This window comes from Xyrauchen texanus, chromosome 2, assembly GCF_025860055.1.
Source record: "Xyrauchen texanus isolate HMW12.3.18 chromosome 2, RBS_HiC_50CHRs, whole genome shotgun sequence".
Lineage (NCBI taxonomy): Eukaryota > Metazoa > Chordata > Actinopteri > Cypriniformes > Catostomidae > Xyrauchen > Xyrauchen texanus.
Window position 1 is genome coordinate 46470396 of NC_068277.1, and position 21214 is coordinate 46491609.

At 47.5% G+C, this 21214-nt stretch overlaps 1 protein-coding gene across 1 annotated transcript in view; it reads right to left on the reverse strand.

Annotated features, from left to right (window-relative positions):
* Window positions 1-21214, reverse strand: part of LOC127654782 (neural-cadherin-like) — a 437028-nt gene that overhangs the window by 237743 nt on the left and 178071 nt on the right. The window contains exon 6 of the mRNA XM_052142196.1: window positions 18555-18804. Within this exon, the coding sequence (XP_051998156.1) occupies window positions 18555-18804 (250 nt within the window). The remainder of the gene's footprint in view (window positions 1-18554; window positions 18805-21214) is intronic.

Below are 21214 nucleotides of genomic sequence, written 5' to 3' on the forward strand. Positions count from 1 at the left end.
CTTGGTATTGGAGGAGGGAGTGTGAGCTAGGATTCTAAAAATGTCAAGTCTACATCTAGAGAGATAATGGTGCATCTGATGCAATTTAAGATTTTACTTTTATTATTTTGGACTCACTCTAGATTGTATAGGCTTTGTCTTAAATACACACCCACCTGCTGGTGATGCCAATCAGAAGATGGGATACTACCCATTGTTTGGGGGGTTGTGTTAAGATCCAAGAATTTTGGTTGAGGGTTCAGAGCTTTATGTGTGACGTATTAGACACTCAATTTTCATTTTGCCCCAGACTCTGTATCTTAGACAAAATTGTTTTATTCTTTCTTACCTCCATTAAATATATTCCACAATGTCATTTACATTGAGTCCTTTCACTAGTGCACTTTAAAAAAAAAAAATTATATTTATTTATTTTTTACTTTTAATTCACCACTTGGTTTATGATTTTTGTTCATTTTGAATCACTGGATTGTTTTAATTTTTGCAGACTTATATTATGCCATCATTTTTCCTCAGGGCTCACCAGGACTGAGCAGCACTATTTATTATTATTTGACAACTAATACAACAACTCCCAATCCAATCATACGTGTTAAACATTGTCATGCCAGTGGCATTAAATATGAATCATTTGAGTGTGATATTGCTTATATACAACAGTTCAATGAACAAGTACATTTTTAAAAATTAGGAAAAATTGAGCACAGTCATAAAAAGTGTATTTGTGCATGGAACCACTTTCTTACAAGATGCATCAGAATCTGCCATTGCTGGTTCAAAACAAATGATGCTTCCAAGCCTTTGTTAGTAATTAAAAAATGTCAGTTCAGAAATAGTATCACGGCTTGTGCTGTTTCTACCAAGTTACTGGATAAACAAGGATGGATGTGAGTGAGTGTGTGTGTGCGTGCATGCGTGCGTGCGTGTGTGTGTGTGTGTGTGAGGAGAGAGAGAGAGAGAAAGAGAGTGTGAGAGAGAGAGAGTGACACGGACCATGTGTGATCACTTGTTGCCAAACCCAAGCAGAAATGCTATCAGCTTTCTGGAGATCAGCTTTCTCAGTGTAAAAATCCCTGTCCAAGCGGGGTAGCTACCACGTCCCTATTTCGAGTAATCTTTCGAGAAGTGAAATAATCTTTCACTATAGAAACCGCAATGTCCTCCGCCATTTTGAACAGTAAGTTTTCTCCAATGTGAAAACAAACTGTCTGTTGTGTATCTAAGTTGTGATGAGCCATTAAGCTGAAGTTGTTCATTTAAAGCTGTTTAATGCTATAAGTAGTAGTAATACGAGCGATCACGGAGCGCTGTTGTATGTAAACAATGACTGACAGGTTCACATCACGTCACTAACAATTATCTTTTGCCACCACCTGCTGGCTAACATATGTAATGTCAAAAAAGAAAAGAAAAAATACATGTAAGAGACACTTATACAGTAACTCTTAACACATATGCACTACTCTTACACTTTAGTTTAGAACAGCAGAAACCCCAGGGAAGTGATACACACACAGTGAAGCATCAGAGTGCTGATGGTGCTATATGGTGCAGAGTGATATATCCATATTAAAAAAGCACTGTTTCTGCAGCTCTCGGTGGGGCCCCAGGGCAAATGCATGGTAGGTCCATGCGTTTATCTGTCCATGGTTTTAAATCATTTTCCATCATCAGATAAAAAAAATATGAAGACTCATTGCCTCCCCCTCATTACCATGTCCCATGGCTCTGCTGCATGGCAAGGGAAGACCATGCAGGCCAGTGCATAATAAACATCTTTCAATCCCACTATCTGTCCTTGGTCAGGTTGGTGCCGGTAAACAGATCTGGTAATAATGTACCATACAAACGTGAAGGCATGACTGACAAGGATAATTTAATGGTACTGAAGGAGCCCGGTGCCTTGAAGCGGAGGGCTTGTGCAAATTAGTCTGCCCAAATGGAACAAACAGCAGTGCCAGACGTTGCAATTTACTCAATTACAGGCCAGATACATATAGGCTATCCTGCTCAGTGAAATTATATCGGATGAAGAGATTGAGTCTTCTCTGTTTGAGGAAAGATGGGTTTAAAGGAGAACAGATGTGGAGAACAGAGGGGTGTTTGGTGAAGTCAGTATCAAATACTACATCAACCCCTGCCAAAACTCATTCTTACTATTCTATGGATGGAATGAATGGTTATTTGTGTATCTTGTGGTGGGGTGATTATTGTAAGCAATATATTGAAGGAAACTATGGCATAGCGGTAATGTAGCTAATACTGACAAATACAGGTAGCTTTTTCAGTGTGGTGAAGAGGGGAGCTGAGTGGTCCCATAATTTCACCGCAGTTATTAGCTATCCACATTCAAGTATTTCCTGAATCAGTTATACAATGATGGCAGCACACAATATTATTACTGCCTGGACAGCAGATAATTTGCTACAATAATCAGAAAACATGCTGATGTTTTTGATAATTGCAAGATCTAACTGTTCGTACAGTAATTAGATGGCATTTCATTATAATGCCCTGGTTTATTTTTCAACCCATTTTCAACTTTATTAACTCTTATGTGCTGTTCGGGACAAATTGACCCATTTCAAATTTTTACTAAAATAAAAATGATACAAGGATACAATTTTTAAAACTGAAACTCCATGGCCTTGGCTTATTTTCTGTGAAGAACATGCAAAAGAAAAAAAAATAATATTAAGTACACATGCCCCACACATTCATGTCCTTCATACAATGTTCTGGTCAATTTGACCTGCATACACACAGAGACACACAGACAGACACACAGAAACATGCCCAGTACGCACGCATGCACGCACACTCACTCACTCACTAGATAGGTACATTTCCTGAAGAAAATGTGAGTGGTGCTTGTCGTGGCAAAATTTCTCACCATGATGTCCCACACACTGCCCCTTGTTGAAAAAGGCCACCCACATGACAGTAGGATTTTCTGGTCCAGAGATATTGGTGTTGTTCCATGGTTCCTTGGGTAACCACATCTAGTTGCTAGACATTTACCAGGGTGATACTTATCAAGGCTCCTTGCTTTACTGAGTGAAACATGTCAACATGGATGTCTCTATGATTTTCTTGTGCAGAGATATGTGTTTTGCTATTTGGTTTCTAGGGAAAGCCAATGTGGTTGCTAGCCAGTTGCCAGAGTGATATAAAGTAGGCTGCTTTCTGTCTTGAGTCATACAAGCCAAAAATGAAGTCTCTATAACATTCTGATCCTGAGATACACATCTAAGCGATTTGGAATGGAAGTCAATGGGGTTTGGCTGCTAGGGTGCTCTAAATGGTTGCTAGGGCATGGCTAAGTAGTTTCCATTATGATACTTTAAGACTGCAAGCCAACTCTCATGTCTCTAGGATATTCTGATCCGAAGATATCCTTCTCAGCCTTTTTGAATGGATGTCAATGGGTCTGGTTGCTAGGGTGCTATAAATGGTTGCTATGGAGTGGTTAACTATTAAAAAGTCTCTAAGACATTCTGTTATGAAGATATCCAAGTCTTTATTATAGTGGATTTTTAATGTCTAGGTTATGTATGTAACCTCCGTTCCCCGATGGAGGGAACGAGACGTTGTGTCAGAGAAGCGACACTAGGGGTCTCTCTTGAGCGCCGATATTCACCTCTGAACTATGAAAAAAGGCCAATGAGAGTTAGCAACCAGTATTTGCATGTCCCGCCCCCGGACATACGGGTATTTAAGCGGCGCAAATACGGGAGTTCATTCAGGATTTTTCTGAGGAGCCGGAAATGGTACGGCCACAACAGTGGCTCGGCTCAGCGATGTGGCAGGGGAGACACAACGTCTCGTTCCCTCCATCGGGGAATGGAGGTTACATACGTAACCTAGACGATCCCCTTCTGTCGCTCTCTCCATGTTGTGTCAGAGAAGCGACACTAGGGGTTCACTTATAAAAGTGCCATGCGCTGAGCCGTGTACGTGAACTGCTGATACAGGAGCGAGCAGGTATTCTTATGTGCAGGGCGACCAACTGTATCAGGCTGCACGTACCCTTCCCCAATGCCCCATTCAAGCCATCAGAATCGTTATCGTTACCCTGGAGGGGGGAACAAGGTGATGGCCGCCAACCTGGGAAAGGGCCAGCCTGGCTGGGCCTCTTTTCTCTCTATGTTTCTCGCATAGAGCAACTACGGCCGGGGCCCTTACACGAATTGAGGGAAGGGGTCTTAGCCCTTATTCAGGGCAGAGAAGACCCTGTGGAGGCCACACCTACCCGGGAGGGAAACTTGAGTGGCAAATACATCACATGGCCTAACTTAGGACCTATGTGGAAAAGTTGGTGCAGTGGTAGATCCAGCCTCGTAGAGGGGGGAAGCATACAGCACGGCGACCGAGGCAGCTGTAACTGCCTAAGGGAACACGGAGTCAACTCGTGAGGGGACAGTACCGTGGTATTACACACAGGGGGAGTCCGAACAGGAGGCCTTACCTGTGGAGCACCTATACCAGTACAGGGTAGCTTACAGTACCCGCAGTGGTTTGGGTCGGCGAGTTCATCTGCAGAACTGCGACCCACGAGGGCTAGGGAGGAGTCAACCATTGTCCCAAAGATGGGATCTCCTGGGAATGACGGCGCACTGTTTTCTCTTGGTTAGGGGGAAAGGGCGCTAGGTGCAAGTGGTTCACCCGGTCAGATCGTCAGCGCGCTACCGAGTTCTACAGGCTCGGACCTGAGAAAACACGGGACGATACTGACTCAACTCGGAGATTATAGAATCTCACAAAAGTGTTAGGTGTTGCCCAGCCCGCTGCTCTACAGATGTCTGCTAGGGCGGTGCCCCTAGCCAGTGCCCACCAGGACGCAACACTCCTGGTGGAATGAGCTCGGACCCGCGAGGGGGGGGGCTGGCACGGCCTGGGTGTGATAAGCCAGGGAAATGGCGTCAACAACCCAGTGGGCGAGTCTCTGCTTGGAGACAGCATTCCCTTTCTGCTGTCCCCCAAAGCAGACGAAGAGCTGCTCAGAATGTCTAGTGCTCTGTGTGCGGTCCAGATAGATACGTAAAGCACGTACTGGACACAGCAGTGAAAGGGCTGGGTCTGCCTCCTCCCGGCGCCATGCTCGGTTCGTGACTGAGGAGGAGGTCTGATGCTGGCGTCCTCTGGACTCGTCTGAACCGGCCAGCCGGGGAACAGTTGTGGGGCTGAGGGCGGGGACACAGCGTCCGGGAAGCCGGGACTGTTGAGGCCTGAAAGCAGAGTGCCGTGAAAACGGCATTTGCGGGCCAGGTGACCCAGAGACAACAAGGAAATAGATCTATAGTGTGTAAAGAATTTAACAAAAAAAAGCAGCTCCGGAGCTACTGTCTCGGTCTCTGGGTCGGTCATCTCAGGGGCGCCTGGGAGCCTTCTGGGTCCTCAAGGGGGCCCGTGAGACGATGGGCGTCCAACTTCTGCGGGGAGCTCGACGCTGGGGCTGAGAGCTGGGCCCACTCACTTGTTAGTTGAGGTGGAGCACCACTTTCTTTCTTACTTGAAAGCCGCAGGAGGACGCCCTCGGTGAGCAGACAGGGCATGGCCCCTGGCGGCAGGTTTGTGGCAGGGCAAGATGTGTGAAAATAGCCTTCGTCTGTTTCTTCACCACTGATGACTGCTGGGCAGTCGTCAAGTGGTGTCGCCGAATGGACGGAGCTGGGAGACGGGGGCATTTGAGAAAGCGTGCTTTGTCTGCCTCCCTTACTGCCTGTCCATCGTTGTGTTTCTGGACCACGGAGTGGCCATCGCCTGTTTAAGTGCAGTTCCTGCAGCACGTCAAGAACAGGACCACCCAAGTGCAGATTTTGAAGTGCCCTGGCCCAGTGGACTTGCAGGAGGGGCCCATGGCGTGCAGGGGGGAGCGGTCTGGGACCGTTCTACCACCAAGGGTAGCGAGAGCGGAGGAGCGAGGAAGCTGGGCTTGCTCAGCTCGTCATGCATGTCCGGGAAGGAATCTGGGGGGGGGCGCGGCTGTGAGCGGCGCACATGCCCGCGGAACCAATTAAGCCTGGGGAAGCATAGCGGACCTTCTTGCGTCAGGCTCAGACTGGGCGGAGACCCGAAGGTGGCGGCCCAGGCAAGTTATCCGCATCCGACGCCGCTGTTACGCTCTCCGATGCAGCGGTGATGTCATCATCAAATGCCGGGGAGCTCGAGGGACCGGACGGTAGGCTGTTAAGCGGACCGCACTAATCTCGAGCTTGGGGGAAGCAGGCAAGCATGCCGGGGAGTTTACCCGGCGAGAGAGTCCCGTTATTCTCCCCAGATCGTTCTTCATCGCCCGCGGCACCTGCCTCAATCCCGTAGGAAGGAGTCGAGGCGCGGGCGGCTGAAATGGCTCTCTCTCACTACAAGAGAAAGCAGAGATCGCAATGCTGCTGCGGTTATGTTCTCACACTGAAAACATAACCCATTGGAGAGAATGCTCATCCCAAGCTCGGACGGAAACAAGCAAGCGAGCTGGGGAGGCGGGGGGTTTCGAGGGGGTTCACCCGGCGAAACGGAGCCCGTCACTGTCCCCAGATCATTTTCATCGGCTGCGGCGCCTGCCTCAATCCCGCTAGGAAGGAGGCGAGGCGCGGGGGGTGTGGGGGGTGATGGGTGGCTGAAGCGGCTTTTTCTCACTACAAGAAAAAGCCTATGACCGCAATGTTGTCATGGCTATGTTCTCGTACTGAAAACATAGACCATTCATAAAAACGCTGCCTGCGTGTGATCGCAACCCAGGAATGCAAGGCAGTTTTTATGGCCGTCAGAGGTGGGGAGAATCAACGCATCCAGAAACTACACAGAGGCGGAAAATCGTCTTTAAAAAGACGCGTCCTGAGAAGGACGTTCAACGCCGCTGTGTTTTGCTCTTTTAGAGCGAAATTCACTCTTTTTGAATAACTCTTTCGAGTTGTCTGTGCTGTCGAAGCGCCCAGGGGCAAGAATGCACAGCCGTGCACGAAGGAGAAAGCCGCTGTTGTGCGCCATAAAGTCCAACAGCATGCAGAGCGTCAGAGGATTAAACAGGAACTTGGTGTGTAACTCGCAGCAGACTGCATGCACGACCATCGGCTCCAAAGAAATTTTCTGAATGAACTCCCGTATTTGCGCCGCTTAAATACCCGTATGTCCAGGGGCGGGACATGCAAATACTGCTTGCCAACTCTCATTGGCCTTTTTTCATAGTTCAGAGGTGAATATCGGCGCTCAAGAGAGACCCCTAGTGTCGCTTCTCTGACACAACGTGGAGAGAGCGACAGAAGGGGAACATAAATTATAACACTTGCATTGTTAAAAGTGATCTAGCAGAGATTAATTGCAAATATGAATCATATATATGTTATCTATATTGTTTGGAACTGAGAAAAAGACAATATATGTTAAGGAATTTGTATGTACATTTTTATTTCTGTATTGCTTTTAAAACCCCAGTAATGTCCAGGGTCAATTTGACCCAAACAGTACCAAAGGGTCCAAAAAGTGAACACCACACAAGGGTTAAGTGCAGAAGTCTTCATGCTCATCATATATACAGTAAGCTGTAACATAACAAAACGGACAAATATTTATATTAAAGACTTCCCACAGCATGTAGAGGAAATTAGCTTGTGTGCAGCAAAACATTTTAGGAATACAACATGTACTGTAGCATATGAAGCTATATTTTTCAAAATGACAACTAAATATATTGTTTTCAAAAGCAGTAGTACCAAAACAAGCTTAAAGGTTATTTGGTTTTGGTTCAAGATTATGAAGACATTTAGTTATTTATTTATTTTGTATTTAATAACATTCACAGATGAATCATGAACAATCAGATTAGGACAACCAAGTCTTATGACAAGCCATAATAACAGTATGAGATGATGCAATTGTACCAATTGGCTCGGTACAAAAATGTGTGACTTTGGGAAGTGTTTACATTCCTAACCCAGAACCCTAAACCAAATTCCAAACCTACAACTAACCATAAAGTCTACCCACACCCAATACCTAACCATGATTTTGTTCAGAAAATAATTGTTGTGTACCACAGAAGAAAGAAAACTTCGTTTTGGAACTATATACAATACATAACTCTTTTTTTTCTTTCTTAAAATAAAGTGTTAGATAGGAAGCTTGCTAAAACTTGATGCCTGCATTGTGTCTATTTGAAGTACTGTTTGTTGATTGGTTAGTCTATATGGAATACAAATCTTTAAAAAAAACTTTTAGTACAGGGCAAGTCATATGATATCTAACAATTTCACCATCTCGAGTTGAGACTGTGATGGACCAGGAATGTGTATAAAAAAAGAAAATAGAATAATTTTTTATTTCATATCGACTTTAATATTTAAAGCAGGCTGCCAAACCATTCACATCTCAAACTCATGCTCTTGGGTATAGCCATGCAGACATAGATGTGCACACTAGAATACAAATGCATAAATAAATTAAAAAGACCTTTTAGGCAACTGGGACTGCAACTGAAACAGAAATCTGTCTGGCCCTCCCATTCTTTTTTCAAAACCTCTTGACCGAGGTCTGTCTCTCTATCTTTCTGCCCCCAACCTGCATGCCCCATTCTCTATTCCTCCAGCTTCAACTGAATGCATGGCTGATTGAATCTGCCTCTCTGATTCAGTGAGCTCCCTGCCAGAAAATCAGTCAATTAAAATGGCCAAGGGCCATAGCAACTCCAACAAGACAGAACAAAACAACAATAACATTCAGCGCAACAGAAATATCAACAGAATGAGTACAAATAAGTACAGATACAAAGGAAAGAGCTCAGTGACAAGCTCTAGACGAGGGGAGAATAATATAAAGAAAGATCATATGATCAGGAATATCACATTAAGTGAGGGCTGAGGCTTTTTGGCATTGTTCCCCTTCTGTCGCTCTCTCCATGTTGTGTCAGAGAAGCGACACTAGGGGTCTCTCTTGAGCGCCGATATTCACCTCTGAACTATGAAAAAAGGCCAATGAGAGTTGGCAACCAGTATTTGCATGTCCGCACCGGACTTACGGGTATTTAAGCGGCGCAAATACGGGAGTTCATTCAGAAAATTTCTTCGGAGCCGATGGTCGTGTCTGCAACTGCTGCGTATACACACCGAGTTCCTGCTATCCCTCTGCTGCATGCTGTTGGATTCTACGGCACACAACAGCGGCTTTCTCCTGTTGCACGGCTGGGCGCTTCGACAGCGCAGATTAAAAAACTCTCACGAGTTTTTTTCATAAAAGAGTGATTTTATTTAAAAGAGTAATTTCCTCTAAAACAGCAAAACACAGCGCCGTTGAACGTCCTTTTAAGGACGCGTCTTTATAAAGATGCCTTTCCGCCCCTGTGTTGTTTCTGGATGCGGTAGAGTGCTCTCTGCTTCCGACGGCCACAGGCGTTGTCTCGTGTGTCTGGGTAGTGATCACACCGAGGCTGCGTTTGAGGATGGTTCATGTTCTCACTGCGAGAACATGACCATGACAACGTTGCGGTCGCGGCTTGCTTACAACCGTGAGCAAGCCACTCCAGCCGCCCCCCGTGTTGCTCCTTCTTCCCACGGGATTGAGGACGATGCGGCTGGCGATGGAGGCGATTTGGGGATGGCAGCGGGTGCAGCTCCGCCGGGTACGCCCCCTCGGACCACCCGCACCCCAGCAGGCTCGTTGATTCCCGTCCGTGCTCGAGGCGGCCGCGACTTGCCTCACAGCCAGTCTGCCGACCCTCTTGCGATGGAAGCAGATGAGCTCACCGCGGCATCGGAGGGCGTGGTATCTGATGCTGAGGACTCCCCTGGGCTGCCGCTTTCGGGCCTGCACGCCCAGGCTGAGGCCGATGCACAGATGACCGACATGCTTTCCCGGGCAGCCAACAGCGTGGGCTTGGATTGGAACCCTCCATCCTCCCCACAACCATCACGGCTGGACAACTGGTTCCTGGGGTCTGGGCGCCGCTCACAGCCTCACCCCCCCCGGTTCCGTTTTTCCAGGAAGTGCATGACGAGCTGACGTCTTCGTGGAGAGCACCCCTCTCCACTCGTCACACCGCCACAGGCTCGTCCGCCCTCACCACCATCGACGGCGGAGCGCACCATGGGTACGAGGCGATTCCCCAGGTGGATAGGGCGGTTGCAATCCATCTATGCCCCGGAACCCCTACCACCTGGCGAGGTCGCCCCGTACTCCCTTCCCAGACCTGTAGAGCAACCTCCTCGCTGACAGCGAAGGCCTACAGCGCCACCGGACGCGCCGCTTCCGCCCTGCATGCCATGGCTCTCCTGCAGGTCCACCAAGCCAAGGCACTACGCGACATGCACGGGAGTGGCCCTGATCCCGACACGCTGCAGGAACTGCGCTCAGCGACCGACCTCGCCCTGAGAGTGACGAAGGTCAAAGCGCAAGCTCGGGCAGGCGATGGCCACGCTTAGTGGTCCAGAAACGTCAACTGTGGCTGAACATGGTCGAGATGCGTGAAGCCGACAAGACTCGCTTCCTCAACGCCCCTGTCTCCCAGTTCGGCCTCTTCGGCGACACCGTCGAGGACTTTGCCCAGCAGTTCTCCACGGAAAAGAAGCAGACGGAGGCCGTTCTCATGGCACTCTGCTTTCAGGCCTCAACAGTCCCGGCTCCATGGACACGGTGTCCCTGCCTTCAGCCCCACGACTGTTCCCCGGCCTTCCGGTTCAGACAAGTCCAGAGGACACTAGCATCAGACCTCCTCCTCAGTCACGAACCCGCCCCCTGCCGGATGCATGGAGCAAGGTAATTGCTTTGAGTTTATTCTCAGCACCAGAGCCTCGGGACGCCACGTTGCCTCCCGACGCCACGTTACCTGTTCCGCACCGCTGCGAAGCCCCGCCGGGTATGTCCAAAAAACTTTTCCCCTTGGTGCCCCTAGCACGGAGTTTAGAGGCGTGGCTTTCACTGCCCAACCCATCACGCTGGCTGCACCGGACCATTCGACTCGGTTACGCAATTCAGTTTGCCAGGTCTCCGCCCCCCTTCGTGGGCATACATTTTTCCACAGTACACGGCCAACATGCCCATTCCCTGCGCGAAGAAATCGCCTCCCTTCTATTAAAGGACGCGATAGAGCCTGTCCCTCCAACTGAAACGAAGAAGGGTTTCTACAGCCCTTTCTTCATTGTACCCAAGAAAGGCGGCGGCTTACGACCGATCTTGGACCTGCGAGTTTTCAATCGGACCTTGTCCAATCTCCCGTTCAAAATGCTCACCCAGAAACAAATTCTATCTGGCGTCCGGCATCTAGATTGGTTTGCAGCGGTAGACCTGAAGGACGCGTACTTCCACGTCTCAATTCGCCCTCGACATCGACCCTTCCTAATGTTCGCGTTCGACGGCCAGGCGTATCAGTACAAAGTCCTCCCCTTCGGCCTGTCTCTGTCCCCTCGCGTCTTCACAAAAGTCGCAGAGGCAGCTCTTGCCCCGCTCCGAGAAGCCGGCATACGCATACTCAATTACCTCGACGACTGGCTCATACTGGCCCACTCCCAAGAGTTACTATGCACACACAGAGACCAGGTGCTCAGCCACCTCAGCCGTTTGGGGCTTCAGGTCAACTGGGAAAAGAGCAAGCTCTCCCCGGTGCAGAGCATCTCTTTTCTCGGTCTGGAGTTAGACTCAGTCTCAATGACAGCACGTCTCTCCAACGAGCGTGGTCAGTCAGTGCTGAAATGCCTCGCTTCCTTCAAGCCAGGCGCCATGGTCCCGCTAAAAGGTTTCCAACAGCTCCTGGGGCATATGGCATCCTCCGCGGCGGCCGCGCCACTGGGGTTGATGCATATGAGACCACTTCAGCACTGGCTCCGGACTCGAGTCCCGAGACGAGCATGCGGCACGCACAACGTAAAAGTTACCTCTGCCTGCCGCTAAACCTTCAAACCCTGGACAGACCTCTGCTTTCTAAGGGCAGGAGTACCCTTGCAGCAGGTGTCCCGACGCGTTCGGGTCACAACCGACGCCTCCAAATTGGGTTGGGGCTGCGTGCAACGGGCACGCAGCCGCAGGCCGGTGGAACCGAGGCCCGCTGCGCTGGCACATCAACTGCCTAGAGCTGCTGGCTGTTTTTCTGGCCCTGCAGAAGTTTCTTCCATTAATTCGGAACAAACACGTCCTAGTCAGGACAGACAGCACCACGGTCGTAGCCTACATAAACCGCCAAGGCGGAGTACGCTCCCTCCACATGTCACAGCTCGCCCGTCGTCTCCTCCTTTGGAGTCAGAAGCGACTCAAGTCACTGCGCGCCACTCACATCCCTGGCAACCTCAATGTGATAGCGGACACGCTGTCAAGACAAAGCTTGCCTGGCGGAGAGTGGAGGCTCCACCCCCAGTCGGTCCAGCTGATTTGGGACCGGTTTGGCAAGGCTCAGGTAGACCTGTTTGCCTCCCAAGAAACGCTCCCACTGCCCGCTCTGGTATGCCCGGACAGAGGCTCCCCTCGGGGCAGACGCGTTGGCAAGCACAGCTGGCAGGCGGGGCTGCGCAAGTACACATTTCCCCCAGTGAGCCTTCTTGCACAGGTGCTATGCAAGGTCAGGGAGGAGGAGGAGACAGCCCCTCCCTGGCGAATTCCCCTGAGGAAGGACCTTCTTTCTCAGGGACGGGGCACGCTCTGGTACCCGCACCCAGACCTCTGGAACCTCCACGTCTGGCCCTTGGACGGGATGCAGAAGATCTAGCCGGCCTACCACTGACCGTCATAGATACAATCAATCAAGCCAGAGCCCCCTCTACCAGGCATCTCTACGCTCTAAAGTGGCATCTGTTTGCGGACTGGTGTTCTTCCCAAGCCGAAGACCCGCAGAAGTGCGCAGATAGGTCAGTGCTTGTGTTTCTTCAGGAGAGGCTGGAGAGGAGGCTGTCCCCCTCCACCCTCAAGGTGTATGTCGCCGCTATCACGGCCCACCACGACACGGTAGACGGAAAGTCTCTTGGTAAGCACGACTTAATCGTCAGGTTCCTAAAAGGTGCCCGGAGGATAACTCCCTCCCAGCCTAACCTGTTCCCCTCCTGAGATCTCTCGTCATCCTTACGGGACTCCAGAGACCCCCCTTCGAGCCGCTTGACTCAGTTGGACTCATGGCCCTCTCTCTCAAGACCACCCTGCTGATCACGCTCGCTTCCATCAAGAGGGTCGGGGACCTGCATGCGTTCTCTGTTAGCGATGCTTGCCTGGAGTTCGGTCCGGCAGACACTTTCGTTATCCTAAGACCGCGACCGGGCTATGTGCCCAAGGTTCCTACCACATCCTCAGGGATCAGGTGGTGAACCTGCAAGCGCTGCCCTGGGAGGAGGCAGACCCAGCCCTTTCACTGCTGTGTCCAGTACGTGCTTTACATATTTATCTGGACCGCACACAGAGCACCAGACGCTCTGAGCAGCTCTTCGTCTGCTTTGGGGGACAGCAGAAAGGGAACGCCATTTCCCTGGCTTATCACACCCAGGCCGTGCCCCCCCCTTGTGGGTCCGAGCTCACTCCACCAGGAGTGTTGCGTCCTCATGGGCACTGGGCTAGGGGCACTGCACTAGCAGACATTTGTAGAGTAGCGGGCTGGGCAACACCTAACACTTTTGCGAGATTCTACAATCTCCGAGTTGAGTCAGTATCGTCCCGTGTTTTCTCAGGTACCGAGCCCGTAGAACTCGGTAGCATGCCCACATTCTGACCGGGTGAATCGCTTGCACCTAGCGCCCTTCCCCCTAACCAGGGGAAACAGTGCGCCTTCATTCCCAGGAGCTCTCAGGTTTGGGACACTGGTTGATTCCTCCCTAGCCCTCGTGGGTCGCAGTTCAGCGGAGGAACTCGCCGACCCAAGCCACTGCGGGTACCGCAAGCTACCCTGTACTGGTATAGGTGCTCCACAGGTAAGGCCTCCTTCGGACTCCCCGTGTGTAATACCACGGTTCTGTCCCCTCTGGCGAGCGGACTTCCGTGTTTCCCTTAGGCAGTCACGGCTGCCTCGGTTGCCGTGCTGTATGATCCACCCTCTATGAGGCTGGATCCACCACCGCACAAACTTTTCCACGTAGGCACTAAGGCAAGCCTCTGATGGTTTTGCCACTTATACTTGCCTCCCCTCTTGGGTAGGCGTGGCCTCCACAGGGTCTTCTCTGCCCTGAATAAGGGCTAAGACCCCCTTCCCTCAATGCGTGTAAGGGCCCCGGCCTTAGTTGCTCTATGCGAGAAACATAGAGAGAAAAGAGGCCCGGCCAGGCTTGGCCCGTTCCCAGGTTGGCGGCCAGCACCTTGTTCCCCCCCAGGGTAACGATAAGGAATCCTGATGGCTTAAATGGGACATTGGGGAAGGGTACGTGCAGCGTGATACAGTTGGTCGTCCTGCACGTAAGAATACCTGCTCGCTCCTGTATCAGGAGTTCACATACACGGCTCAGCACATGGCACTTTTATAAGTGGACCCCTACTGTCGCTTCTCTGACACAACGTGGAGAGAGCGACAGAAGGGGAACGTCTAGGTTACGTATGTAACCTCCGTTCCCCGATGGAGGGAACGAGACGTTGTGTCTCCCCTGCCACGTCACTGAGCCGAGCCACTGTTGTGGCCGGACCATTTCCGGCTCCTCAGAAAAATCCTGAATGAACTCCCGTATTTGCGCCGCTTAAATACCCGTATGTCCGGGGGCGGGACATGCAAATACTGGTTGCCAACTCTCATTGGCCTTTTTTCATAGTTCAGAGGTGAATATCGGCACTCAAGAGAGACCCCTAGTGTCGCTTCTGACACAACGTCTCGTTCCCTCCATCGGGGAAGGGAGATTACATACGTAACCTAGACGTTTTTGCTTATAACTGCAACTAGAACACCACTCTTTCGCCATTAAACCAGGGTGTGACTGTAATTACAGTCAAAATATGAAGAACCCTGCTGACTAGGGCTATCATGATTATGAAATTTCACTGACAATTAATTTTTTAAACAAATACAGTATTTTTTATTATGATGATTGTCTGTTTTAGGGCTTTCACAATTTTTTTGTCATACAAACTGTCATACCACTTAAGGTGTATGTGCACTGTATGCACCTTAAGTACTAATTTATTCATATTTAACTTGGAATCATATAATAAAAAAAGTGATACATGATTTCCTTTAAGGCTTTAAAAAACTTTTTTGCATGGGTAGAATGATGAAAAATAATATTTAAAATATTTCCAAGTACTTACAGTAAAACATGTCTCTCTTTTTGTTCAACTATATATATATATATATATATATATATATATATATATATATATATATATATATATATATTTCTGTCCTACATTCTTCACTTGATATTTTTAGTCTCTCTGATTTATCCCACAAGTATTCCCTGCCGTGTCGGGAGCATGTTGTCTGGATCCTGATTTTCGGTTCGTGTCAGGATCCGGACACTTGTGCTCCATGTTTGTCTGTGGTGGCAAAAGATAATTAATATGTCATCTTGGTAGCATGCACTCGCATCAATAGTTTGTATGTCTCTTGAAATCGGGTGCGCCTCGTGTCACGCTTGCGTTGCGTGCCTGGGTCACGAGCTGTCTTCATGTTGTGCTGAGTTTCTCTCGCACAGGTGTACTGTCTTGTTTTTGTTACCATTTGCGTGCATCACGTGGCATTTGCCTTGCGATGTACGCTCAGGTTAGTTCATGCGAGAATGCGTGGCATTGCTTTGTTTGGTGTAGCTACGCATTCTCTCGTCTTGTTTGTCGGTTGGCATGACAGTATACTGCCTTATTGTCTTGGCGATGTGCGCTCATGCCATTTGGGTGTTTTGTTGTCTTGTGAGAGCACGTGGCTTTGTTTTGTTTCTGTATCGCCATGTATCTCTCTGTCTTACGTCGCCATACCCCGCCTTCTTTTTTGCTTATTATTAGTTATTTTGCCTTGCCTGTCCCCTGTTAACCCATTTGATTTCTCCCCCTATTTTAGTCTCCTCGTGTTTGCTGTCAGTGCCAGTTCATCTTGTTTCCAGTCTTGTGTGCTTGTGTTTATTCCAGTTAGTCTGGTTTGTTGGTCTTGTTGCAGTGTGTCCTGTTCTCCATCCAGTCATTCCTGTGTGTTTGCATCATTTTCCAGTCCAGCCCATTTCCGTTACCCTCTGCCCCAGCCTGGATACCTTTTCCCCAGTGGGATAGTTTATGTTTGTTTCCCCCTTGTGGTTGTTTTGGTTGAGTTTTTTCACTTTCTTTTTGTATTTAAGAAAATCTTGTTTTTTGAAATCTGTGATTGGGTCCTGATCAAATAAATGTGATTATTTAATAATCGTGACAGTCCAACTGCTGACTTTAGAATTGGCTGACCCAGCATCCCAACATTGCTCAAAGAAAATGCCCTCCAACTGACAAATGTCTTTACAGATAAATTTAAAATCTCCCTCGGCCAGGTCGGCATACAATGCTTTAAATTAACCTCTATAATGTCAGTGTTAAAGAGATTTTCCATATTGCACAAACATGACTATAACCCCATTGTTCCCTTGAGAGTTTCGAGAGGCTGGTGATGTGACATGTCAAGGCTGTTATGATGTGCAGGTGAGCAGGAAGACAGACGAGGGGCGAGGATCTAAACGCAGCGATACTTTACTAGAATAATAGGGCAACACGAAAACACACGAACAAAGAAAACATCCACGATGGGAAACAGTAAAACAAAAACACGGAAGAGTTAACAGACGGGGTAATATAGACGGGAAACAGGCATCCACATACATCAACGATCGACAGGGGAATGGAGAACAAACAGGGTTTATATACACTGGAGACATAATGATGACAAACTACAATCAGGTGAGCACAATGACACAGGGCTGGCAGTGATGAGGGCCGGGGATCATGGGAAGTGTAGTTCTTTTAACAAGGACAAGTGAAACCCAGGGCAGACAACAAGGGAATCGTGACAAAGGCCATCTAACCAGCCACCCTGGACTGAAAAGCCTACAGGCTCAGTCACTACATTGAGGATCCTATTGTGTTTGCTTTTCACAAAAAATGACCTATTCAGAACAATAGCATTCAACAGAATCATTCAACATACCATAGATTACCATTTTCACACTCTGTCCTTTGACTAAGCACCTCAGTCTGCAAAATAACTCAGGCAGTCATGATCCACAACTTGACTCTCTGCCTCTATATTTCCAACACAGGAGCACCCCACAGCCTGCATACTCATTCTATTTCTATAGAGGATTAAGCATTTATGTAAATAAATATTCACTTGGTTATCTCTAAAGCTCCCTTGAATTTGTTTGAGATCATCAAATGTGATAAAATGGTGCCTTAAAAGCCAATCTGACACCAGCTGGCACCTTAATACAAAAATGCTGTTTGTGAAGTCAGTGACTGACAGGGAAGTAAAGCAGGAAGGCAGATTCCTTTAGTTTCAGATGGGCCCATGATGAGCCCACTTTTTCCATTGGAATTGACTAGTGTATTTGTAATGTAAGGCCTCTTGGCTGTTGGGTACTGTAAAAACTGTGGACCTGTTCGGACATGACTGTTTTAATTTAATTTAATCAAAACAGGCATAAATTAAGATGTAAACAAGTGGAGTACAAATTCAGTAGTGACCATAATAATAAACATTTTATTTTAAGGATGGAGGGTTCCAGTCCAACCTGACACTTGCGGCGGCCCAGGCAAGCATGAACTGAACAGGAACCATACACGAACGCTGGCCGTCGGAAGCAGAGAGATAACGACCGTATCCAGGAATCGCACAAAGACGGAAAGGCATCTTTAAAAAGACATTAACGTCAATGTGTTGCGCTAATATAGGAAAATATATATTTTTTCAGAAATGTATATGCTTTTAGAAGCGCCGTTGAACGCCCTGGGGTGTAATCTGCACTAATCGTGCAGTAGGATATATGGAATGCGCCATATATCCAGCAGCATATGCTTATTTCAGTGGTGAAAGGCACAGCAGTGGTATTCAGCTCGCTGATACACATCCGCTCACCCCTGAAGAACAAATCAGAATGAGAGTGGGCATTCCTTCTCCTTTTATACCTGCATGTCCGGGGGAGTGGCATGCAAATTCCACTCGGCAATTCCCATTGGCCTTTTCTCAAAGATTGAGGTGTTTCGGGTCTCTCAAGAGCAACCCCTAGTGTCAGTACATCGACACAACGTCGAGTGAGTGACAGAAGGGGAACACCCTCAGACCCCAGGGGGTTAACCTTGTTAAATATTGCACATGGCTGCATGATGGAACTATATTTCATTCTTGTCATACAACACATAAAATATATGTATTCTTGACATTCATAGCAGGATTCTGAGGATTTATGAAAGGAAATTGTGGGAAGTGCCAGATGTGAACAGGGCGCTAAGTTTGGAAGTGAACACATGGTAAAACATCGGAAATATTCAGAGCAGTTATTTTGGTAAAACACACATTATTTAAACTGTTAACACCATCTTGGCTCTTTAAAAAGATTGCAACTTAAGGGGACATGCTGTGAAAAAAAATAACTTGTCTTCATTATCAAATTTGTAAAAAGACCATAGCATGAGGCTGGTGTTGGTGATGGAGATAAGAAACTCACACAGGCTGTGAGAACTCTGGAGGCTCATCGTTGACATTGGCCATACGGAGACGTACGGTGGCAGTGCCGGTGTGGGGCACCTCACCCTTATCCACTGCCATTACTACAAATTCATACAGGTGATTGAGCCTCTCATAATCCAAAGGGCCTGCAGGGAATATGGTGCCATGTGCTGAAATGATGAAATCTGGACTGAGTGTGTAGTATGTGATCTCTGCATTTTGTTCTGAATCACAATCACTGGCTGAAACTGTAAAGAAAGGACAAAGAGAGAGAAGGGGAGAAGAGGTGTGTGTTAACACAAAGAAATTGTGGTGCCATATCAGCTAATAGGATCAATCTTTATTTGAGCTTTCCTGTGTAAATAGCTTGGGCATTGGGCATATGCGGTAGTCAAATTAATGACTAGACTAGTTATACATGACTGGCAATCAAAAGATCCCAAGCTGTGAGTCTTATTTAAACTGATAGTTAGAGTAGAATGCAAAGCCGTTCCTTTAGGAATTTCAAATGAAGTTCAGAATAAGAGGCTTCATCCACTGTAGTTGCTTTTTAAATTGAATCACTAATGTCCACAAACAGAAAAAAATAATAAATAAAAAAGTTGAGGTCCAGTGTTCCTGATTTTGCACTTTAGGAAAACAACCATTTCTGCTGGCTTGTATATTATAAAGATTGGACCTCAAACACATTACAGCCAGATTGGAACAGGTTTATAGGAAGGTTACAAATTATATTAAACAGAACAGCAGAGCAAAAGTAATGGCTATTTTACTCATAAACAAGCAAACTCATCAGTGGCATGTGTATTTTTGACCAAACAGGTCAATGAAATGGATATTGCTGAAGGAAAATAAGAATTAGACATAAGTAGGCAAAGTTTTAAATAGGAGGGAACTCAAGAGCACAACAAGGCAAACAAAGCAATAAGCAAATTGTTTAGGTTTTCTCTATCCGAGACATCAGTTTTTAGATATTCTAACAAATGAACAAAGTCAGTGATCATTTGAAGGCTCTTGCTCTCTGATGGCTTTCATTTTTGACCCTCAAGTTCTTGTGCAGGTTCTCAAATCCACTTGTTTTTGTCTAACTGCATTTGTCGTGCTCTCCACTGCAACACGAGAAAGTGTGTGTTAATCACACATCATGTGCTCAATCAAGTCCTCCTCATCCTACTTAACAAGTCCTTCTGGCAGGTCCCTAATCCCCCGCCACCCTACCCATTCCATCCAATGCAGGGTCAAGACTTCCCACATAGGAGAATGAGAATTCAGCATAGGAAATTAAATGATATAATTCCATATTGAGACACTGGCGGAATCCTAATCCAACTAAAGTAGATTTTAAAGAGTAATACAAACAATAAGAATTTAGCAATCCTCAGCCATTACTAAAAAAAGACTGTTTTCACAGATGCTTAAATTATAAATTGTTATTCTCCTACATTATAAATATCTGATTTATAGCCACATGTTAGACATTATACTTGAAAAGTAACCATGTCTCTGTAGTTCTGAGTAGGTTTCACAGGACCAAGAAGGATGTTTTGTGCTTGGAAGAGATAATTGTCATGAAGCCCACACAGACTGGTGCGCAGATGCCAGTTAGTGTGCACCTGCTAATCAGCACATCTGCTACACACCTCACTCTGTCACCTTTCCAATTCTGCCAAAGGTCTATGTGTTAAGCTCTCAACATTTTTTCCAAGACCTGATATTCACCACAGCACAATCTTTTGGTTTCAAGGTGACTTCTCAGTGTTCCCTTTACAAAAGGCTTCACTACGATGTTGCGCTGCTAAGCGCTACGGGGAACAGCTTTAGCTATGAGCCGAGCTGAATAAATGTGTGGAACACGTCAATGAACATTGACCGGAATTTATAGCCTTGGCTGATGTAATCATTAGATGCACCTGAGGCCAGGCTATAAATGGATACGTCACCAGGTGTCGTCAGAAACTCTTTTTTCAGAGCGATTCTGTTTCTGTGTGTTTCACACACCCTGTCAAAACTTTCTTTCCTCTGTTAGGAGATAGATTCAGTTAGGCAGTGTGCAGTGAACGTTGTTCTATTTTTCTCTTCTGTTTAGAAAATATTATATATATATATATATATTTCTAAAAAAAAAAAAAAAGAGAGAGAGAATGACTGAAAGCAAGCGGTGCGTGTTCCCTCTTCTTGCTCTATAGCTGAAGACGGCACACATCAGTTTTTGCTGTTTTTTGGGGGTAGAGCACGCTGCTCTGGCGTTGCAACAGGGCAGTTGCGATCACTGCGATTTGCTTTAACAGGCAGAGGCGTCGTGCTGCGCTCGCTTGCTTCGGAGTCAGCACTCACGAAAAGATCGTTCGTGGGGCTCGGTGCATGGATATGACTGAGGAGCAAGAGACGGGTTGATCCCTTTCTCTCATTCTCTCCCCAAACCCAGCTGGTCCTTCACATGATCTCGGCGCGTTCCGACGCTTCTTCGGATCATGAGGTGGATCGCTATTCTCTTCCGCCTCCGAGGTTTCCGTCCGCAATAAAAAATCTCACGGAGGAATTGCTCGATGTTGTTACTCGTGCGGTTGCCAGATTGGACTGGCCACGCGAAAAGAGACCCCCAAGCGCTCCAATTAGGGGATAGATTTTATCTTCCAGTCTAAGAAAGGGAGCGCCTCA